The following is a 24556-nucleotide window of genomic DNA, read 5'->3' as shown; positions in this document are numbered from 1 at the left end:
AGGTAAGGTGTGGGCTGGAGGGATGGCTCAGTGGTTAAGAGCACTGACTGCTCTTCCAGAGGTCCTGAGTTCAAATCCCAGCAACCACATCGTGGCTCACAACCATCTGTAATGGGATCCGACGCCCTCTTCTGGTGTGTCTGAAGACAGCAATGTTGTATTCATATAAATAAAATAAATCTTAAAAAAAGTTAAGGTGTGAAGGCAGGAGCTGGTGGAAGAGGGCTTGTCAGCATATAGCTCTCTATAGATCTCCAGGGACACTTATCACACTGTGTCACAGTGGTATGTGTTAGCAAAGAAGCTTTTGTAGTACGCCAAGGCAGGAAGAAGGAAGGATGGCCATGGCTCCCTCTTCAGGCTTTACACTTTAAAGCTGAGACACAATGGAACAACTCATGCTGTTCTGACATTTACCCTAATGACTGTCCATAGAATCTCTCAGTTTCCTTGTGTTGCCTTTAGACTTGATTCGAAATGCTTTTCTGTTAACCTGTGTGTGCTGGTAAGTTTTTGACAACTTGACACAAAGCTAGAGTCACCTAGGAAGGGGAACTTCAAATGAGGAACTGTCTATATTACACTGGGCTGTAGGCCTGTTTGTTGGGATTTTTTTTGTGGTCTTTTTGTTATTTTGTCTTTTTTTTCCCCCCTGGAGCTGAGGACCGAACCCAGGGCCTTGTGCTTGCTAGGGAAGCACTCTACCACTGAGCTAAATCCCCAACCCCTGTTGGGAATTTAAAAAAAAAGATTATTTCTTTAATTTTTTTTCATACAATAGTGTTTGAATATATTCTTTCCCCCTCCACCTCTCTGTATAAAAAAGAATGAAAATCAAATTAATCAACCACAAATCCCAAATGATCAAAACAAGAGTATAAAAATATCATGGAGTCTACTTTTGTTGACCAATTACTTCTGAGCATTGGGCCTGCTTTTGAGAGTGGTTGATGCATTTGGTGTTACTCTATTGGAGAAAATAGATTTTCCCTCTCCCATCACGTATCAGTTGCAGATAGCTTCTTGGTTAGTGGTGGGTCTTTGCATCTGCTTCCCCTTCTCCATGTTGGGATTCTGTCTGGCTTGAACCTGTTCAGTGTATCTTGTGCATGAGTTCAGATGTGTGTCAACCATGTTGTGTCTGGAATAGGTTTCACTGGGGTCATTTGTCACCTGTGGTTACTTTGGTTTTTCTGCCTCATCTTTTGCAGAGCTTCCTGAATCTCGAGGGGGAGGGCTTGACAAAGGCATTCTATTTAAGGCCCAGTGCTCCAAAGCCTCACTCTCTGTGTGTTGTCCAGTGGTGGCTCTCTATGTTGATTACCACCTTCTGCAAGAAAAATCATCTCTGATGAAGGTTGAACAACACACTAATATATGGATAGAGCAATCAGGAGTCATGAGAAGTCATTTTTACTGCTATGTTCCCCTAGCAGAATTAATAACAGCAGATTTTCACCTAGGGTTCATGACATATCTGTCTCAGATGCTTGGCCTGAGATTCCCTCCCCATTTAACCCATCTATATTAGTTTCACCTTTATTCCTTTAGAACACTATATTCTATTTCTCCTTCCTTGAAAGATCATGGTCCCTTATTCGATAGCTAACGTCTGTTATTCTGAATGAAACACACACACACATATAAAGCTTAAAAGCTAACTCCATACATAGGAGAAAGCATGCAATGTTGTTTTTCTGGGTCTGGTTTACCTGTTGGGCATTTTCCTGATTAACAGTTGATGGGAGAGGACCCAGTACACTGTGAGCAATGCTGTCCCTGAGTAGATGGTCCGAAAATATATAAGAAAGCAAGCTGAGGGTGGGGCTTGAGAGGTGACTCAGTAGGGTTTGAATCCCAGAACTCAGATGACAGCTCACAGCCACATGGAGCTCCAGGATCAAGGGATCAAACGCCCTCTTCTGGCCTCTGTGAACACTGGACAAACATGGTAAGCAGACATACATTCAAGCAAAACACTCATATATAATACATACATACATGCGTATATATATTATTTTTTTAAGGTTTTTTTTATTCTGAGCTGGGGACCGAACCCAGGGCCTTGCGCTTGTTAGCGTGTATATATATATATATATATATATATATATATATATATATATATATATATATATATATTAAAATAAAAATAAAAAGAAGTTTTTAAAACTTTTAAGAAGAAAAGCTGAGGAAAGCATGCTGAAAAAGCAAGCCAATAAGTAGCCTTTGTCCACATTTTATCCTTTCTGCATACGCTTCTACTCGGGTTCCTGCCATTACTTTCCTCAGTGATGGAGTGCACTGTGGAAGTATAACACAAAATAAGCCTTCTCCAAAGGGGAGGGAGGAGAGGGGATGAGATGTGGCTTTGTGGGAAGGGGATAACATTTGAAATGTAAACACATAAAATGACTAATAAAAAAGTAAGTCCGGGCTGGGGATTTAGCTCAGTGGTAGAGCGCTTACCTAGGAAGCGCAAGGCCCTGGGTTCGGTCCCCAGCTCCGAAAAAAAGAACCAAAAAAAAAAAAAAGTAAGTCTTCTCCCTAAGTTGTTTTTAGTCATGGTGTTTATCACAGTATTCGAAAGAAAAGCACACAGAGGCATGTAGACAAGTACCCTTCCCAAAGACAGCCATGTCCTAATGATACCGTGACACATTCCTTCACAAAATGGACCCTGGACATGAACTCAGGGAGAGGCATTTGACTATACTATCTAGGTTAGCCCCTATGATCTCAAGAAACAAAAGGAAGCAAGGAGATCAGTGTCAGAAGCAGATCTTAGACTGATGCCAGGGCTAGGCTGGGAGCCACACCGTGCTTTCTCTTTTAAAGCTTCTAGAGAGTGGTTCTCGACCTTCCTAATGCTGCAATTCTTTAATATACTTCCTCATGTTGTGGTGACTATCAACCATAAAATTATTCCATTGCTACCTCATATCTATAATTTCCTACTGTTATGAATTGTAATGCAAATATATGATATCTCTAAGATAGTCTTTTTCTTTTTTTTGGTGCTGGGGACCGAACCCAGGGCCTTGCGCTTCCTAGGCAAGCGCTCTACCACTGAGCTAAATTCCCAACCCCCTCTAAGATAGTCTTAAAAACTCCTGTGAAAGCTTCATTCAATCACTCAAGGAGTCACAACCCACAGGTTTCCAATCACTGTTCCAGGCACTAGTAAACCCAGCCAGCACCTTGATTTTACACTTTCTGCCTTCTGGAATTGTACTAGAATAGATGTGCCCTATTTTAGGTGCTTAAGCATGTAATCATCTGTAACACTAACTGGAAACTCACAAACCCAATTGGATGAGGGAGTCTATTTTTCCTGCCCTGGAATCTTGGCAGGTTTGAGCAGCTTTAATCAAATAGAAGACAAAGGAGGCTGGGTGAACTCTTACTCAAAGTCTTCGGAGACAACAGGAATTCCATTTTATTCTCATGGCGAAGAGGGGAGAGTCTGTGCTCCATTTAAAAAGTCCATATATTCACCAATTTGATGCCTGCCTGTCTGTTTGGGTGTGCTTTATAATTTTTTCTGTTCTATGTTGTGTTCTGTGTTCTTGGTTACCAACTCTAGGCTCCTTACATTGCAAAATGAAGCTCATCTCAGTTTGAAAACCTTTCTTATTTGTTCTCTGTGCACAATATGATTTTTTAAAAAATCACTTTATGAATCTTTCATACATCAATAAGATCAACATTTCTGGGATGACTTTTTTTAATTGAAAAAATAGTTTTTCGGGGTTGGGGACTTAGCTCAGTGGTAGAGCACTTGCCTAGCAAGCGCAAGGCCCTGGGTTCGGTCCCCAGCTCTGAAAAAAAAAAGAAAAAAGGAAAATATAGTTTTTCATACAATACATTCTGATTACAGTTTCCCCCAACTTCTTCAAATCTCCTCCCCTCCACCCACATGAATTCATACCTTTTCTTTCTCCCTTTTATTTGAACATAAACAGGCATCTAAATAATAATAATAATAATAATAATAATAGAGACAAAGATAAAATAAAAACAAATGAACCAGAATAGAACAAAACAAACAGAATAAAACGAGCCAAAGAAAAAGCACAAGAAATATGTACAGACACAGAGACACACATGTTCACACACACACAGAAATCCCATAAAAACACAAAACTGGAAACCATAATATATGCACAAAGGACCTGTATGATGTTTTTTAAAGAACCCTGCCAATACATTATTAGATAAAGAACCTCCAAAAGTGTCATTCAGTTCATTTTGCGTTGGCCATTTGTTGCTGAGTTTGAAGCCCAGCTTTAAGCACGATTTGTATACCCAGTGAAACCCTAGTGGAAAAAATGGATTTTTCCTTTTTGAGCTCTGAACTGGAGATCACTTCTGGATTAATGATAGGGGTGTGTATCCACTTCCCTTTCATTGCTGGGACTCTTTTTGGCTTAGACCTTGCAGGCGCTGTGCATGCTGCTACAGTCTCTTTGAGTTCCAAGTATCTGTGTTTAGGTCTTGGGGTGAGATTCTTAACAACTTCCACCTACGTAAGTTACAGATGATAAGTAATATCAATGGCTTATTGAAACTTTGGTTGCTACACTGTCCACTGTAATGCTATTTTGCAGCATGACCACCTTCATAGACTAGGTTACTTGTGACATAATGAATTATCAGGCAAGTTTCAGAGGCTGTAAAGAAATAAAGCTCAAGGAATGTGTGAGATGGTTCCTTGGGTGAGGGGACTTGCCACCCAAGGATGGGGAGGGCCTGAAATTGATCTCTGAAATCTACACGGTGGAAGAAGAGAATGGGCTCTTCCAAGTTGTCCTCTAATCTCCACATATGTGTTGAGGTGTGTGTTCATAGCTACACACATTTGTACACATGCAAAGACATGTGCACAGCAAGGCAAATATATTAAAAGATATAAAATAATATAAAAACAAACAGACCTCCAACAGGAAGTTCCAGAAAGACTGGATATAGGCCTTGAAAATGGTTTCCTACAAACCTCCCATGCAAACAGTAGCCTTTCCACCTACTTTCTTACAAGTAAGTCTTGGCTTGAAGAACTTGCCTTGGATTCCTGGAGAGTTGGTTATTCATACTACATCTCCAGAAGCTTCTGTGTATTTTGGGTGCCCTGGATGCTGCTGAATTAGGGGATTCACATGTCATACTCTAAGACTTCATCCAGCTGCTGAAGGCAGGCCCTCTTTCCTTTCTTTTATTGTCAAAGTATCTATTTCATTTTATAAACCACAGACAGTAGTACTTTCTTTCCTCATGAAGATGACACTGGTTTGGTTAAATCAAATTTTAGGTACAGTTTCAAGTCAGACAATACTGTATAAGTTCATTTCCAGAAGAGTTAAGTAGAATAGTTTGTATTGTATATTATTAACTGAAAAGCCAATTTATAACCACAGAGCACTTTGAGGTGTGTGGAAAATATTTTTCATTTATAAAATGCAAAAAACATAAAAAATAAAATTAATAATATTCCATGCCAAACTTTCTTTCTATAAAAGATTTATTTATTATAAAATAAATTTGTGAATACACTGTCACTGTCTTCAGACACACCAGAAAAGGGCATTGGATCCCATTACAGATGGTTGTGAGCCACCGTATGGTTGCTGGGATTGAACTCAGGACCTCTGGAAGAGCAGTCAGTGCTCTTAACCGCTGAGCCATCTCTCCAGCCCCCATACCAAACATTTTATCAAGGCTGCCTTTATGCCTAAGATCAACCAAAAATAAACAGACAACCATCAAATAGTTAATGCATACAATATACCAACAAATTGAAATAAAATGCTCATTTAGAAATAGGAAAAGATAAACAAGCTTTTATGCAATCAGTCTAATATAAGTAATAGAAACATCACTTTTCTTCATATGCTCAGAATTTAAAATCGGGGAAAAGGTGCATGAGAAAATCCACTTATACATACAGAAAACTAAGCAAGATCCTCATGGAAAATTAAAACTATGGGTGAACACCAAATGCCTGAACCAAATTCTGTCATAGGAGCTAAAGTTCCGTCACTGCTGGCTCATCAGTCTCACTTATTATTTATTAATAATTTAAGTCTAAAATTATTAAATTTACAGAGATGAGGTTCAAGAACTATATAAAACTTTCCATATTGATCAGGAACAAATGCTTCTGCTCTAAAGTGCCAGCTCTCATTACCCCTTTTATTATCCAATAACAGTGTGTACAAGCAGACCTGAACGCCTAATAAAGTTGTCCTTTAAGTCCTCATTTAGCCCAAAGCAACATCTATACGCCATTGCCCAGTTCAGAGGCTCATAATCTGCAGAGCAAATTCCACAGTCCAATTCCTCATGGATGGACAGAAACTGTGGCTATGTACTGTGTTTGTGTTTTATTCCTTATGATGAAGGAACAGCTGAAATAATAAACTGTTACTCTAAAGGGCTTACCAAGATGCTTGCTTAGGAAATATTGTTATGCAAAAGTGTAACTTGACTAAAGGACCACTTCCTCTACCAGGCCTGTAAGATAGGCAGGTCACGAAGCAGGCATAGAAACTGTAAAAAGAGTTTTTTTTTTTTAAAGTAAAGCCATACTTCTAATATAATTAAGAGTTTATGGTTACTGAGTGTGTACTTTTGTTAACATTTGCTCACCAAGGCTGCCACCCATTAAGCTCTATTTCCATATCAAAAGGGGCAAATTCTGCCAGGCCGTGACTTTGTCTAGCCTCAGGACATGAGGATGAGCTTAGTCTTACTGCAACCTGAATTGCCAAGGCTGGTTGATATTCAAGGGATGTATCTTTCCTGAAGAGAAAGTGAGGAGTGGATGGGGGAAGGGAGAGGACTGGGAGGAGAGAAAAGGAAAACTACGGTTGGGATGTTAATTAATTAATTAATTAACTAAAAATTCTGCTTAAGGCCAGTTTGTCTTTGGTTGTTAGCCAAAACTTATCTCACACTATTCTTATCAAGGAGCTTTTTATTCCCTGAGTTCGTGGAGTGAATTCACACTGGTGTGTGTGTGTGTGTGTGTGTGTGTGTGTGTACTTGCTTAAAGTAGCTAGCACAATGTAATCCATCTTTCATGAACTCACAAATCTGGATTCATTTCTCTGACTTGAATGAATCTACGGCCATCTTAAGCAAAATCCTCCTGGCCAAGCAGTTGTGATTTCAACATAAATCTAGGATTCCGTCTACTCTGGTTCTAACTCGATCATAAGCCACCGGTTTTTCTTTGCCTGGCTACTTCCTGATGACCCCTTCCATTATGAGATGTGTACCATGCCAAAGAGGGCACATAAGCCCCAACCCGCTGCCCTTATCAGTAAGTTAAATGCTCACACTTTTCTATAGAAAAATCAGCTATACTCATTTAAGATTAAGAGATCACAAAAGCAGACCTCTCTTTCGGCACTGGAATGGTATGCTCCCATTTGGAAGCTTTCAGTGTGTAGAATCCCTGCTCTCATGCACTTCCACAGAGATGGATAACGAGTGTGTACAGAGAGAGAATCACAAGTGGAGTTCAAGTGCTTACAGCTTTTTAGGTTTGGGTTGCCTTTCAGGTCTTCTTGTGCTCCCCAAACTTCCTTGAAATTAGACAATGTCACTCGGGGTGACAACTACAATGGTAACATTTAGGAGAAACACAATCCTCTCATCTTGTTCATAAAGTGATACTTGATTTTGGTCGTCTATGGAGATAAACATTATAGCCACTGAAACCATCTCATGCATATAAATTCCTCCTGCCGTCATGGGCGCTAATAGCATTTTACACCTCTGCTGAGAAAGTGTGAAGAATAAAATCAGAGTTCATGGTATCTGACACCAGAGGATAGTGTCAAAGAAAAATGTAGCTATAGACATAGTTGACAAACATTCTCATTTCTTTTATTCTTAAAGTCATAAGAAAAACTGTGTGGTTAACACTGAAAATGAAATGCAGTAGCAAACAGTGTAGACTTTCTATGATATCTTTCTATGATATGAAACATAACTCTCCATGATTTTCTAGACTCTTAACCTTCTCTACATTCTGTCCCTGCAATATGCTAATTTTCCTTAGCACGGGAATTCTGTCTGAGTTTGCTGACTATGTATGCTCTGGTGTCTGAGAAGGCTCCAGCGTCTGTTAAATGTTTTCTCACACAGGTTGCATGTATAGGGACGGTCAGCAATGTGGATTAGCTGGTGTTTAATGAGGTGACATTTCTGAATGAATAGTCTCCCACATTCAATACAATTAAAGGGTTTCTCTCCTGTATGAATTTTTTGGTGTTTAACTAAGTTTGCGTTACGACTAAAGCATTTCTGGCACCAGGAGCACTGATGTAGTTTGATTTCTTGGTGAGCCAGGCAATGCATTTTAAAATCTGAACTCCAGCGGAAAGTACTACCACACTGTTGACATGTAAAAGGTTTCTCTTTGGTATGAACTCTCTGGTGCTTAGCAAGCTCAGAAGGAATTCTGAAGCTTTTCCCACACTGCCGACATTTATATGGTTTGTGTACTATGTTGCTTTCTGTGTGAGCCACAGGTCTTAGAATCTGCTTTTGAGAAACTGAAGCTACCCCTATTTCTGTGCCTGGAGGAGCCTGCACCTTGCGCTTATCCTTGTGTTTTTTCCGGGAAGCTTTCTTTCTGGCCCTTGATGCTTGCGATGGTCTCGCTTCTATTGTTGATGTAGCAGCAGATCCAGGCTGATCATTTCCCATGACGTTTTTTGGCGTAAGCCCTGTTCATAGAAAGAAAAGAATCAGTTAGGTGTTTCTTAGAAAATAAAATTTAAAGGAACGGAGAGAATTGTTGAAAATAATTAAAGAAATACATAAACTATTGATTCTGGCCCAGGCTGAAAAAATGGTATAGATCCATAGTCCTCGATCCGCTCTGTTGGGTACAGCAAAAGGCCCATTAAATAGTGTCAGAAGCCACAGAAGGTGATTCTAAAACGTAGGAAGAGGGCAAAGAATTCTGGGACTCCTGAATTTCAGAAAAACTAAACCAAAAACACCTAGAAGAAAGCAGCAACTCAAACCCAGTATTTTCCAATCTTAAAACTACCTGCAGAAGGCTGCCTGGATAGGCTTACTTCTTTCTCAAACTGAATGTGAAGCCATGAGGTAGATAGCACGCAAACCAGACTGGATTCTGAAAAGGAATTATTGGTATTTGCCAACGATAAGCAGGTTGGAGAGTGTACCTGTCTTCCTTAAGCATAGAGACATCTCATAAGAAGTTTAGAGGCAATTACATGTATAAACAGCACCATCTAGAGAGATGCTGTCACACAAAGGCTAACGAACAAGAAGTATCTTTAGCACAGCAGGCATGAGATGTTTTCTCTTAAGAGACACTGAAGTGAACTAGAAGGAGAGACCCAGCTATAACTGCTCAGGAAGTCGTTTCTTCCCCACGTTGATATTCCCCTTCCCACAATGCCTATATGGCCTCATAGGCAAGTCCATTCCTTTGTTTGTTTGTTTGTTTTCCGGAGCTGAGGACCGAACCCAGAGCCTTGCGCTTGCTAGGCAAGCGCTCTACCACTGAGCTAAATCCCCATCCGGTTAAGTCCATTCCTTCAGTGGCATTAGAGCCCACTTTTTCAGGATTCCAGAGTACACTGAGAACACCCGAGACATCCACCCTCATAGACTGAACAACTGTTGGATTCTTAGACCATCCGTTGGTAGATAGCTATTGTTGGACCACAGCCACGTTAATAAAATAAATTATACATAATAGAAATATATATAAATAAATTATATATAATATATACATCAAAGTTGTATAAAATGAATGAATATATATTCATATATATGTGTATGAATATATATATATATATATATATATTCATGTAACTTCTGTTTCTCTAGAGAGCCCTGACTCATACAGATAGGTATGAGTAAAAGAATAAAAGAGTAAAGAAGAATCAGCCTCAGGCTCAGCCTCAATTTCATACTGTATGTAAATTAATTCAAAATGACATGGTCTTAAATGTAAGAACAAAAAGATATAGGAAAAGTTATAGGTATCTACAGCTAAGGGAGTTAAGAGTTCTAGCCTTCATGGCAGGACCATGCATTCTAACAGGAAAAATTAATCCTCACAAAAATTAAAAAAAAATTTATGCTGAGCTGGGTGGTGGTGCATGCTATAACCCCAGCACTTGGGCAGGTGGATCTCTGTGAGTTCTAGGTCAGCCTGGTCTATAGAATGAGCTCCAGGACTGCCAGGCTACACACAGAAACTATATCCTGCAAAATTCAAAAATAAGATAAGATACAATAAAATACAAGAGAAAAGAACTATTATTCTGTAGAAGCTCATGGTGGGAAGATAAAAAGGATAATTTAACAGAGATAATTGCAAGCCAAACATCCGATAAAACAGCAGAATCCGGAAAATAGAAAGAAGTTCCTGATTCAACAGTGAAGAAGCAATCTAAATCAATTATTGTCCGACAGGGGATTTCTCGCAGGATATATTTTTCACAAGCACAGTCCAGGTTATACAACTTACACAAAGGAAAGGCAGTATCTTTACCTAGAGAGGTTGTTAGCTTGTAGATGTCCAGCATTACGTCCCTGTAGAGTGTCTTCTGGGAAGGGCTCAGTATACCCCATTCTTCCTCAGATAACTGCATTTCTATATCTTCAAATGTTACTAAGTCCTGAAGAAAAGAATGGACTTGAATGTAGTCGATTGCAGAAGCTGTTCTGTTGCCTGCCTGGTAATCATGTGGTAAGCTTGCATGCTGAAGAAACTATCAGTAAAGAATTTAGGTGGAGAAACCGAGACGGCTTGAAGTAGGCAAGTGGATTGGTGAATCACTTGGGAATTATTCAGTTTCCACTGTCATCACACCAAGTCTAGGTGCCTGGAGGTCAGTAAGGTCTAAGAAACGCCAAAACACTAGGGGTCTTAGCAGCAGAGAAAAGGCTAAAATGAGGCTGTCTGAAGAAGGTAAACGTTAAGTACTTTAAATAATATGTTTACATATGGGCTCCTTTCAAACAAGTGGCAATAAAATTCTATAGCCCCTCTTACTAAAAAAAAAGTGTCTATGGAGACCAGTTTCCTTGGTTCGCTCATGTCTTGTGTTGCCGCCCCAAATGGCTCCAATTTTGAATTTAAAAAAGTTAAAATAATAAAAGCAATAAAAAACAAAAAGCAATCTGAGTTCTTCCAACACTTCTACTATTTAGCAGCGTCTGTGGCTGCTTAACACAGCCACAGCTCAAGACACCATCAGCATTGGGCATACTGGTGTGTTGCTGTAAAGCTACCTTGATCACTTGCTTTCTTGGGTACTATCCCTCATGAAGTGATTTCTCTCTTTTCCTTCTCTGTAAAAGATAAAACACTGAACTTAAAAAGCTTTTTCTGGGGGTTGGGGATTTAGCTCAGTGGTAGAGCGCTTGCCTAGCAAACGCAAGGCCCTGGGTTCGGTCCCCAGCTCTGAAAAAAAGAAAAAGGAAAAAAAAAAAGCTTTTTCTGTCAGCCTAACTTTCAAATCTCTCAGAAGTGAGGAAGGATCTTGTAGGGGAAAGGGTTAATTTAAAAAAAGAAAGTAAAGAGAAAAATGAAGAGACAAATGAGTTCCAACCTCCCTCTACATGATTTGGTTACCACAAAATAGCAAAAATAAACTCTGCCTGATATTCTAAGGTTGGATTCTGAATGGAGGTGGTTTCTGTTGTCACTGGGGGTGTAACTTGGATCCTCACTCACTAGCAGCACCACTAGAATAGACAGGCCAGTGGAAGTCCTTATCTCTCAGCTCGGGGATGTATTTTCAACAGAGGATACTGGTCCCAGCATCTAGAGTCTCTCGACCTCTCTGTGGGCATGTTTCTTTAATGTATTTCCATTTTGCTTTCTGCACTTTTGCTTCCTTTGCACTCTCCCCAAAGTTGTCTAAGCTGTGCTTCTGTTCTGTACCCTCTACTGTAGCCTCTGTAAGTGCTATAACATGTTTCAGACCACCCCTTAACATCCCTTTCTTGCATTTCATTTCACTGTTTCTAACATCTCAAGTCTTCTATACTTAGATCTGCTAGAGCAAATCTATCACTGTCAATTCCTGGCCTTAAAAAGAAGTAAACAAACAAACAAACAAACAAACAAAAAACACCTCTCCACTTTAAGGCCATGAAAGACTTTGCTTGGATTCTCAAATTTATAGAGTGATTTTCGATTCTGCCTAGCCATTCTAAGGGAATGAAAGCTGTCTCACTCTTTGATAACTGCCAACCAAGACATATCTACCTTTGCCCTATGTCATTGTGAATTACAAGGAGTCTTTTTTCTCACCTTGCTGGACACTGTATCAGGCTGTGTCTCCAAGCAGCTGACTAGAGTAACAGCCTGTTGGACATCTTTGGGATGATGCTTTTGCACCCAGTTCTTCATTGCCTGGGGCAGAATGGTCAGGAACTGCTTGAGCACCAGAGCTTCCAAGATCTGTTCTTTTGAGTTGGTGTCTGGCATCAGCCACTGGTTGCATAATTCCTGAAGCTGTCTGGCAGCCTCTAGTGGTCCAGGTACTTGCATATAAGAGAAGTCCCAGAACTGCTGCTGGGCACTTTTGGGAGAATGACTTCTTGTCTGGGAACTGTCATGACTGTTCTTGGTTGAGTTATCTTGCATAGATTTGTTATTTTCCTGCACAGCTCCCATGTGAGTGCTGAAACAGCCATCTTCATTCACTTCACTCATCACGTGCTACAGGAACTGTTTTACTGATGTCCCCTTGGTACCACTTTTCACAACTGAGACACCAGCAGGTCAACTCTTCTTCCTAAGAGACAGAGGGAGGGAGGGACACACACACACACACACACACACACACACACACACACAGAGAGAGAGAGAGAGACAGAGAGACAGAGAGACAGAGACAGAGACAGACAGAGACAGACAGACAGACAGACAGAGACAGAGAGACAACGAAAAGACAGTTATATGATACAGATTTACTTGGCATTTATTACCAAAGAAAACTGAACAGAAATCTTCCCACCTCCCCTTTATAGTCACCTGTCAAGTATTATGAGAATGCACACCCCCGAAGCTATGCTTTTTTCCTTTGTGTTTCCACATTAGACTGCAGCATAGCTCAGTAAAGACAAGTGCCAAACAATGCTTTTTTTGCTGGTTTAGGAAAAGTTGGTGAATGACAGAACAAGTACACAGTGGCTAAAAAACCTCATTTCTGCACATCTATCCACTTTGCACAAATAGGGCATATTTCGGTTTTTGAGAATTGTAACAGGTAATCTGAATACTTCAGTTTTACTCAATGGAAAACTACTGGTGATGCCCATTAACTCTTTCACAATAAGTGATGGTTTTTTTTTTTTTTTTGCTTCACAATCCCTTTAACATTTTCCATTTTCACTGTATTCACACCAAGAGGAAAAATGAGACAGTGAGATCAGCTATATCATTAGAACAAAGGTAACTGAACTGAACAGGTCTCAGCAAATGCCCCACAATAGCCACAATGGAGACAGACCACAGATACATGGAGGATGCGTAACTGTGAACAGTTTATAAAGTACAAATCTGTCCAGTGTATCCAGGGGTCTGTTTAACTGGAGAAAGATGTAGTTGCCGTTGGCTTACAAGACATGTAAAACTCAGGCTCTTCAAAAACCAGGGATGGTGATGATTAAGGATTTTATACATAGGAAACGTCCGGATTAAGAGGAACTAAGCATTAACCAGACTTCATATTTGTCAGACTAAAACTCTGTCCACTTCAGGCTAAGGATAGTCTTCATAGTCTGATTTCCCAGAAGCAGGCTATCCAGCAGAAAGAGCATCAAAATTCAAAGGCTGCAACAAGTACACTATGGTATAGGTTATGTCTAATTGTTCACCCAGACACAAGAAATACAGTGACACTACCAAGATTTAGGTATCAGAAGCCAGTATCTCTTAGGATAAATGGCCCTTTCTGGGCATCATGATCAGGAGCTAGAGGAATCTGCAAGCTTGGTGGATGCAGGAGTGAATGCTATACCTGACAAAACTGCCCGCCAAGGAAAAGTAGCAAAGCAGCCCTGATTGCCCCATGTCTGAATGTCATTGCAGATCGAGAATTTCCTAGTGTTCCCCCAGGACTCCCACTCCACGAGTGTTTGAGCAATCCATTCCTTACCCAGTGACCAAACGTTTTGCAAATCTAGAGGCCAATATGGTGTCCGGTTAAAGTCCTACTGACCAGCCGCTAGCAGCTACTCCCGGCCTCTCTCTAAGGGAAGGAAATAGAAGCAACCTGAAAGGCATCTGGTCTGCTCCTGGTCACACCAGGGAAAATAGGCCTACCTAGGAATCTTTCGCATCCCAGGGGTTGCTTCTGCGCTCTGAGACCTTTCCTCTGTAGCTGTTTCTGCCAATCAAAGAGTCCGACTTCAAAAGCCCAGGAACAAGTTCTTCAGTTCCTCGGGCTAAGTCCCTCCTCCCCGTGCTGTCTATGCCTACCCAGTAGGGATAGGCTCTATTTCTGCGGTTTTCTGCGAGGGCACAAAGAGTGATCGCACTCTCCTATTCTACCTTGCCCAGAAGAACAAGACTTTTACTCTCCACTTCATTGATTATAGTTTACAACCTGTGAAGCAGGGGGATGGTTCTGTGTGTACCCGTGAGTTCTCAAGGACACTTGAGGTGTGCAATACCTGCACTGTCCAGAAGAGGGCGGAGCAGCGTAAGGCACCAGAATGCAGGCAGAGACAGCCACAGTGTAGGTGTTGCAAATCAAATTCCTGTCCTCAGTGAAAGAACCAAGCCTTTGCAAGAGACAAGTCACCTCTGCATCTGCCGGATCTCCTCTGACAGTCAGGTGAACAACCTATTTAATCTCTGGGTTCTGGAGACGAGAAGACCTGCTGGAAGCCATAGGATCCATTAAAATGGTTCCTGGCCTATGGGACATGGACTTTAATAAATCCTGCTGCTTCTAACATTTACCTTGTCTAGTCGTTGACCTAAGGCTTATCTGATAGATTCCTGTTGTGGATCAGTTAAACGGTGGCCCTTCCTGGCTAGAAACTCATGGTCAATAGGGCCAATACATTTGGACCAATCTTAGCACTGGTCAGGGTTGGGGACATGACTGTTTTATGATTTTCAGTAGTGTAGTTCCGTCCTGGACAGAACTCCCCTTAGATCACAGATTTCCCTCTCAGGTTTTTCTCTGTCTCTTTGAAGTGTTTTTGTCTTTGATTTATTTTGTGTTCTGTCAGCCACATGCAAGCTTTTATCTATAGTTATCTCCTCTGGACCTGTTGAGAAACATTGCATTTCTACTACCTTCTTCAGACATGAACAAATGTGGAGCTGCAGGCATGCATGGCTCACTGGGGAAGAGCACTGGCTGCTCTTGCAGAAGATCCTGAGTTCAATTCCCAGAGTCCACCCTGGATCACACAGCCACCTGAAATTCCTACTGCAGGGGATCTGAAGTAATCCTCTGACCTCTAGAGGATTTAGACACAGACAACAGATACCTTCTTTAGGGGAAAACACTCATAGAGTAGAAATAATGAAAAGTATACATTGTACAACCTGTCAGGTAGAACTTGAGATCCAAATGATCACACACATTATCAGGGGCAGACTTCAGTATATTTATGTAGGTCAACTTTCTGACATACTTTGTCCTTTTCTCTTTTTCATCCTTTGCTGTTTATTTCCACCACATTCAGGTGACCTGGAGGAGATTAAGCCAGTATTCTAGCTTATTTCTTTTTCAGCTCATATCTCCATGGTCCACCTCTGATTCAGGTCCTATCCAGACTGCCTTAGCTGATGAGATTTAGAAAGTGTGAGTTGTCAATTTAAAAAAAAAAAGCTCTTTTTCTCCACTAGTAGGTTTGGCCTTGGTATTTATCCCACTGAAACCAAGACAGGATTTAACTCTCACACTAATGCCATCTTCCTGCACTTACATATTGGTTACAAATCATTCTTTTGAGAACATTGGAGTCACTGATGAACTACAGTTAAGTTTCAATTGTTGCCCGATGAATTTGGAAGACATCCTTGATTCGATTGATGACTCAAAGTAATTAAAATGGTTGCCCTACAATTTAGAGAGAAAACAACTGGTGATATAAAAAGAATTCTACAGTAGAAAGTTTGAAAACTGAAATAATCTGCATGTTAACCATTCACTAATAGAAATGTAGAGTCAGAGTCAGAATAAGGGTCAGGATCAGGTCACAGTCAGGGTCAGAGTGAAAGTGAGTGTGAGAGTGAGAGGCAGGGTCAGGGTCAGGGACAGGGTCAGGGTCAGGGTCAGGGGCAGGGGCAGGTTCAGGGTCAGGGTCAGGGGCAGATTGTAAGTGACTGTGAGAGTGAGAGTGTGAGGCAGGGCCAGGACCAGGTTCAGGGTCAGGATTAGGGTCAGGGTCAGGATTAGGGTCAGGGTCAGGGTCAGGTTCAGGGTCAAGCTCAGGGTCAGGGAAGGATCAGGGGCAGGGACATGGTCAGATGCAGAGGCAGAGGCAGATAGAGCAAGGAGAATTCCAAGCACCACTGAGATGTATAATTTTGCCTTGTAAAAAATTATTAATTCTGATATACAAGTACACTGTAGCTGTCTTCAGAAGACGCATCAGATCTTTTGGCAGATGGTTGTGAGCCACCATGTGGTTTCTGAGATTTGAACTGAGAACCTCTTTGATAGCAGTCAATGCTCTTACCCACTAAGCCATGTCGCCAGCCCCGGAGGATTTCACTTTATAAATCATCATTTTCTCAAACTTCTGTCTATTTCCTGTCCCACTATCCACAGGTTGGGCAGTATTACACTTCGCTATTATCTTACGGTAATATTTTCATATTAGGTAAGTATTAGGACTGAAATTTCTTGTGAATGAAATTGGTTTATTCATTCATTAATTATGTTGTTTGTAAATTATACTTCTAATTTCAGACAGGGCTCCTTGGAATATTTCTGGTTATCCTGATAAGTGCTCTATAGTCCAGGCTGACCCGTAACTCATATTTCAACTTGCCTCAGCCCAGTAAATGCTGGCATTAAAGTATGTCCCTCGATTGGCTGGCTGGTATGAATTAATTAGAAGACTGCCTACATTTGTTTTTATGATTTGCTGTCTTAAAATGTTATAAAAAGAAGGCCCAGCACAGCATTCCATGCTTTAACTGCAAGACGTGGGGATCAATAGGATCTCCATTGTCCTTATAGGCACCCTCATATACAAAGCCGGGTCCAGAGAAAAAGGGCTACTTAGTACAGTATTTGGAAAGAAAGTATCTTTCAAGTTTTTCGCACTGTGCTCCATTAAATTATTATAGACAAATGAACACACACAGAACACACACAGACACACACTCACAGACACACACGCGGACACACACACACACAGAAACACACACACACACACACACACACACACACACACAGGCCCACATACACTCAAAGACCAGCAAGCATGTAGAAAACACTTGCAGAAAAATTTACATATTTTTAAAATGTCTTCTGTTGAGACTGGCAAGTTGTCTCAGGGACTAAAGGAGCAGACAAATTCCCCTCATGACTTGATTTACATCCCTGGGACTCACAGGATCTCAGAGGTGGCTCAGAGCCTAAGAACATGCACTACCACTTCAGAGGACCATGGTACATTCTTACACCCCACATGCCCTCATACTGACTCCTCTTCAAAAGTACAGTGCCACAGGAAGAGGGATGTATTCTGGCTCCAAGGATCACGAAAAATTGTAACATGACTACATGCATGGAAACGTAAAAAAATGCAGGTAAAACACTCATACCTGGAACATGAATAAAACCAATCATTGTCAAAATGGAAGAAAGGAAGAAAAGGGGTCTTGCGATGTGGGAGCAGGGCAGAATGCCCAGGAAACTGGCTGTACAGAATGTCGTGACTTCCTCCTCATAACGAGCAAGTTGAGTAGGTCCTAAAACACCGAGAAGATATGTTGCCCTAAGGGACTATGCTCCCCCACACGGCCTATTATATGTACCCATACTGCACAGAGAATTCAAAAGGAGCTAAATCTCTCCAAAATGCCTCTCAAATCATGCATTAGGTGTTGTGCCCCGTCTCTCTCAGGGTCAGCTTCATGGTGATCAATGGTTTATACGCGCTAGCTTGTCCCTGGGCACTTCTACTCCCTACCTGGACTCCTTGCTAAGATCCTGGCCCCGGCAAGGATTCCCTGCGAAGCCATCAGCGATTCCGAAGTCTCAGACGGGGCCAACATTCCAGCTGTGTGCCTATGCAAGTTGCACTGCTGGGGTAGAGCACTGTCACGAGCCCTTCTCCACCAGCAAAGTCCCACTAACGCTCTCAAAGATTCTCATCCATGACCGTACACCCCACCTATGAAAAGTAGCAAACAGCCATGCTTTCACAAATGTCTGAATGTCACTGCAGACTAAGAAGTTCCAAAGTTCTCACTCCACAAGTGTTTGAGCAATCCATTCCTTACCCGGTGTCCAAACTTGTTGCAAATCTACATGCCAATATGGTGTCCGGTTAACGTCCAACTCACCAGCCGCTAGCAGCTACTCCCTTGTCTCTCTCTAAGGGAAGGAAATAGAAGCAACATGCAAAGGCAGCTCGTCTGCTCCTGTCACACCACGGAGAATTTGCCTACCTAGGAGTCTTTGGCATCCCAGGGGTTGCTTTTGTGCTCGGAGTACTTTCCCCTGAAGATGTGTCCACCAAGCAAAGAGTCTGTCTAGCAAAGCCCAGCAAGCAGTTCCTCGTGCAAAGCCCCTCCTCCCCGTGCTGTCCATGCCTATGGGGGCGGGGAGCAGGCCCTATTTCCGCGGTTTTCTGTGAGGCCGCACAAGGCGATCCCACTCTCCTATTCTACTTTTCCAAGAAGAGGGAGAGTCTTAGTCTACGCTTCATTCACTTTACTTTAAGATACGTGAAGGTGGCTATAGTTGGGTGTGTACATGTGTGTTTGCATGGAGACTTCGTGTAAGCAGTACCTGGATGGTCCAGAAGAGGGCGCAGCAGCGTTTGGCTCCGGAATGCAGGCAGTGAGAGCCACCATATACCTGCTAGGAATCGAATCCCTGTCCTCAGTGAAACAAACAAGACTCTGCAAGAGATAAGTCACTGGCGCAGCTCTCGGTCATAATCTGATAGTCACTTGAAGAACGTATTTAAGGGCCGGATTCTGGTGAGAAGCTGACCTGCTGAAAATAATGGAATCCCTTATAATGAATTCAGGTCCATGGGCCATGGACCTTAATGAATCCTGCTGCTTCTAACCTATACCCAGTCCAGTTGTCGAACTGAGGCTTATCTGAAAGCTTGCTGCTGTGAATTTGTAAAACGGAGGCCCTTTCTGGCTAGAAGCCCATGTCGAAAAGGGCAAATACAATTGGACCAATCTTTTTTTTTTTTTTTTCGGAGCTGAGGACTGAACCCACGGCCTTCCGCTTGCTAGGCAAGTGCTCTACCACTTAGCTGAATCCTCAATCCCAATTGGACCAATCTTAGCACTGGTTAAAGTGAGGTACCTGCCTTGTTTATGCTTCTCGGTACAGCGATCATTCGGACAGTAGTACAGTCCTAGGGAGACCTCCCATAGATCACCACCAAACTTCCTTTTCTGCTTCTTCTCTTTCTCATTCTTTGATCCTGTTATTTTTGGCCTTGTGTTTTCTGTTCTTTTCTTTTCTTTCTTTCCCTGTAGTCCCTTGCATGCATTAATCTAAGCTATAATAAACCGTGACCTTCTAAGAAACTTTCTAACGAACACCCTTCATAAGACATGAAAAGATATGGAGCTGCAGACGTGCTTGGCTAAGAGGGTAAGAACACTGGCTGCTCTTGCAGAGGAACCGGGGTTCAATTCCCAGGGCCCACTCTGTATCACACAGCCACCTCTATCTCATACTGTGCCGGTTCTGACGCTAGGTTCTGACCTCCATAGCTGCAGACCCAGCCAACAAACACATTCTTGAAGGTACAAACATACCTACAATCCAAATGATGAAAAGTATACATTTTACAGAGTACCAGGTACAACTTCACATCCAAATAATCATAGACATTATCAGGGGCAGACCTCAAAATATTGATGTAGGTCAACCTGTTTGATACATTTTGTCCTTACTTCTTTTTCATACTTTGCTGTTTATTTATCCCCCATTTGTGTGACTTTGAGGAGAGGAAGCCAGGGTGCTACCATAGCCTCTGCTTCAGTACCTGTCTCCATGGTACAGTTCTGATTCAGGTCCTGTCCTGACTTCCCTAGCTAATGCAGTTTAGACAGTTAGAGTTGTAAACACAAGCAATCTCCTCCTCTTTTAGTTTTGGCCCCGGTATTTATGACATTGAAAGAAAGACAGCATTTAACTCTCTCACTGAAGCCCTCTTCCTGCACTTAACATATTGGTTACAAATCATTTTGTTGAGAACTCTTATGAACGGCAGTTAATTTCAATTGTTGCCCTATGAATTTGGAATACATCTTTGATTTTGTTAATGAATCATATCAAATCAAATGGTTTCCCTTCAATCTAGAGAGTAAATGGTGATAGAAAAAGAGTTCTATAGTAGATGTCTTTGAAAAATGAACTAATGATCGTGTTACCACAGTAGTAAGGGGAAAGCAGTGTCAGACTCAGAGACAGAGTCTGAGTGAGGGTCAGAGTCAGGGGCAGGAACAAAGTAACATTCAGAATCAGAGTCAGAGGTAGAGTCAGGGTGAGAATGAGAGTCAGAGACCGAGTCCGAGTGAGGGTCAGACTCAGGATTAGGGTCAGGGTCAGTGTCAGTGTCAGCAGCAGATTTAGATTCACAGTCAAATCGGAGGCAGAGGTAAAGTCAGAGTCAGAGACAGAGACAGAGGCATAGGGAGCACAGAGAATTCAAAACCACACTGAGATGTATAATTGAGGCTTTGTTAGACAATTCATTTATTTATGATACATTAGTACACCGTGGCTGTCTTCAGACACACCAGAAGGGGCATCGGATCTCATTTCAGATGGTTTGAGGAACCATGTGGTTGGTGGTATTTGAACTCAGTACCTCTGGACGAGCAGTCAGTGCTCTTCAACACTAAGCCATGTCTCCAACCCTGAGGCTTTATCTTTAGAAACCCTCAATTTCTCAAGGGTCCTGTGTATTTCCTGTCCCACTATTCTCAAGTCTGTCATTATTACAATTTACTAGTCTTTGCAGGTAATAACTTCATATTAGGAATTGATTATTCATGTATTCATCATGTTAGTTTTATACTTTTGTTTATAAATTCAGATAGGGCTCCTTGGAATATTATTAGCTCTCCTGGTATGTGCTCTATAGAACTGGCTGACCTGAAACTCAGAGATCAACCTGCCTCAGCTCAGTGAGTGCTGGCCTTAAAGAATGTAGCACCATTGGCTGGCTGCTTGGAGTAATTCGATGACTTCCTACATTCCTTCATATAATTTACTCTCTTAAAATGTGACAAAAAGAAGGTCCAGCACTTGAGTTCATGCTTTAACCAAAACACGAGGGGATGAAAATAATAGGATCGCTTTTGTCTTCATAGACACCGTGATCTACCACATAGTCACATGGAGGGAACAAGGACTATTCAGTAGAATCTTCGGAATGAGAGGATCGTTCAAGTCTTTAAGCCTGTGCTCAATTAAACTCTTATAGGCAAACACACACACACACAGACACAGACACACACACACAAACACACACACACATACACATCACTTGCAGAAAAATTTATGTCTCTTTAAAATGTCTTTTGTTGAGAATGGCAAGTTGTCTCAGGGACTAAAGGAGCAGACAAATTCCCCTCATGACTTGATTCACATCCCTGGGACTCACAGGATCTCAGAGGTGGCTCAGAGTCTAAGAGCATGCACTACCACTTCAGAGGACCATGGTTCGATCCTGACACTTTACATGCTGTCGGACTGACTTCTGTTCAAAAATACAGTGCCACAGGAACAGTCATGTCTCCTGCTCTCCAAAGAACCAGACAAATTATAACACACATACAGGCAGGCAGGCAAGCATACAAGAATCAAGGGAAAACACTCATACTTTGAAAATGAATAAAACCAATCATTTTTCAAATGGAGGAAAGCAGGGACAAAGGCCTTCAGGTGGGCGAGACAAACTGCTACCCCAGGAAACCAATTTTGGAAAGTGGGTTGGCGTCCACATGAAAAAGTCGCAACTTGGGTAGGACCTAACACACTGAGAAGACATGGTGCACTTAAAGGGGGGATTGGGTTCTAATTCACAGGAGGAAATCCCCCTAGTAGCAAGGAAACCAAAAGCAGCAGCAAAACCAACAAGAACAAAACAACAACACCATACCCAAAATAACCCCAAATTCCTGTTATGTACTCATGTGAAGGATTTTTTGAAAAATGGCTTATTGGTTCTGGAGATTTGGCTCAGCCCTTATGAGCATTGTCAGCTCCTCAGGTAGCCTAGACTTCCACTTGAAACAACACCATACAAAGCTTACATCTCCTTCTACAGCAATGACCATTGGGATACGATGTCTCGGCTCCCCTACACTCCCTATTCAAAATACCCATACCACACAGAGAATTCAAAATGAGCTAAATCTCTCCAAAATGTCTCACGAATCATGCATTAGGTCCACTACCCCAGCGCTCTCACGGTCAGCTTCATGGTGGTCAATGGTTTACAAGTGCTAGCTTGTTCATCTGCACTTCTATTCCCTATGTAGACTCCTTGCTAAGATCCTGGCCCCTCCACAGATTCCTTGCAAAGCCGTCAGAGACTTCTAAGTGTCAGACAGGACCAACGTTCCAGCTGTGTGCCTATGCAAGTTGCACTGCTGGGTAGAGTGCTTTGAGCAGCCTTCTCCACGAACAAACCCATAAAAATGTTCTCGATATTCTCTTCCATGACAATACTGTCCACCTATGAAAAGTAGCAAAGCAGCCCTTCTTTTCCTAATGTCTGAATGTCCATGCAGATTAAGACGTTTATGTATGGTCTCCGAAGACTCTCCATGAGTGTTTGAGGCATCCATTGCTTACCCGGTGTCCAAACTTGTTGCAAATCTAGAGGCCAATATGGTGTCCGGTTAAAGTTCTACTGACCAGCCGCTAGCAGCTCCTCCCTCGTCTCTCTAAGGGAAGGAAATAGAAGCAACCTGAAAGGCATCTGATCTGCTCCTGGTCACACCACGGAAAATAGGCCTACCTAGGAATCTTTCGCATCCCAGGGGTTGCTTCTGCGCTAGGAGTCTTTTCCCCTGTAGCTATTTCCGCCAATCAAAGATTCGGACTGCAAAAGCCCGGAAACGAGTTCCTCAGTTCCTTGTGCTAAGTCCCTCCTCCCCGAGCTGACTATGCCTAGGGTGTAGGGACAGGATCTATTTCTGCGGTTTTTTGCGAGGGCACACACAGTGATCACAGTCTCCTATTCTACCTTGCCCATAAGATTAAGACTCTTACTCTCCACTTCATTCATTATAGTTTACAACCTGTGAAGCAGGGGGATGGTTCTGTGTGTACCCGTGAATTTGCATGGAAACTTGAGATGTGCAATACCTGCACTGTCCAGAAGAGGGCAGAGCAGCGTAAGGCACCAGAATGCAGGCAGAGACAGCCACAGTGTAGTTGTTGCAAATCGAATTCCTGTCCTCAGTGAAAGAACCAAGCCTTTGCAAGAGACAAGTCACCTCTGCATCTGCCGGATCTCCTCTGACAGTCAGGTGAACAACATATTTAATCTCTGGGTTCTGGAGACGAGAAGACCTGCTGGAAGCCATAGGATCCATTAAAATGGTTCCTGGCCTATGGGACATGGACCTTAAGAAATCCTGCTGCTTCTAACATTTACCTTGTCTAGTCGTCGACCTGAGGCTTATCTGATAGATTCTTGTTGTGGATCAGTTAAACCGTGGCTCCTCCTGCTAGAAACCCATGGTCAATAGGGCCAATACATTTGGACCAATCTTAGCACTGGTCAGGGTTGGGTACATGACTGTTTTATGATTTTCAGTAGTGTAGTTCCGTCCCGGATAGAACTCCCCATAGATCACAGATTTCCCTCTCAGGTTTTTCTCTGTCTCTTTGAACTGTTTTTGTCTTTGATTTATTTTGTGTTCTGTCAGTCACCTGCAAGCTTTCATCTATAGTTATCTCCTCTGGACCTGTTGAGAAACATTGCATTTCTACTACCTTCTTCAGACAGGAACAAATGTGGAACTGCAGGCCTGCATGGCTCAGTGCGGAAGAGCACTGGCTGCTCTTGCAGAGGATCCTGAGTTCAATTCCCAGAGCCCACCCTGGATCACACAGCCACCTGGAATTCCTACTTCAGGGGATCTGTAGTAACCTTCTGACCTCTAGAGGATTTAGACACAGACAACAGACACCTTCTTTAGGGGAAAACACTCATAGAGTAGAAATAATGAAAAGTATACATTGTACAACCTGTCAGGTAGAACTTGAGATCCAAATGGTCACACACATTATCAGTGGCAGACTTCAGTATATTTATGTAGGTCAACTTTCTGACATACTTTGTCCTTTTTTCT

The 24556-nt window shown here is 42.0% G+C and overlaps 1 protein-coding gene across 1 annotated transcript; it reads right to left on the bottom strand.

Moving 5' to 3' along the window:
- Window positions 1-5640: 5640 nt before the first annotated feature.
- Window positions 5641-23297, bottom strand: Zfp75d (zinc finger protein 75D). Its single transcript, NM_001409006.1, has 4 exons — window positions 23049-23297; window positions 12314-12800; window positions 10544-10670; window positions 5641-8732 (listed from the first exon to the last, which is right to left on the bottom strand). Exons 2-4 carry the CDS (start codon window positions 12716-12718, stop codon window positions 8059-8061), a joined length of 1206 nt encoding a protein of 401 aa, NP_001395935.1. The 5' UTR covers window positions 12719-12800; window positions 23049-23297; the 3' UTR covers window positions 5641-8058.
- Window positions 23298-24556: the final 1259 nt, after the last annotated feature.

The sequence above is a fragment of the Rattus norvegicus genome, chromosome X (assembly GCF_036323735.1).
Source record: "Rattus norvegicus strain BN/NHsdMcwi chromosome X, GRCr8, whole genome shotgun sequence".
In the NCBI taxonomy this organism is placed as follows: domain Eukaryota; kingdom Metazoa; phylum Chordata; class Mammalia; order Rodentia; family Muridae; genus Rattus; species Rattus norvegicus.
This window is presented reverse-complemented; position numbering and strand designations above follow the sequence as displayed.

Bases quoted from the DNA above. Each gene is read 5' to 3' on its own strand.
- Zfp75d (NM_001409006.1), bottom strand. From the start codon at position 12,718: ATGAGTGAAGTGAATGAAGATGGCTGTTTCAGCACTCACATGGGAGCT. The intron at 10,671-12,313 runs GTGAGAAAAAAG...TCTTTTCTTCAG, and splicing joins CTGATACAGTGTCCAGCAAG to GACTTAGTAACATTTGAAGA. The intron at 8,733-10,543 runs GTAAAGATACTG...TTCTATGAACAG, and splicing joins CAAGCTAACAACCTCTCTAG to GGCTTACGCCAAAAAACGTC.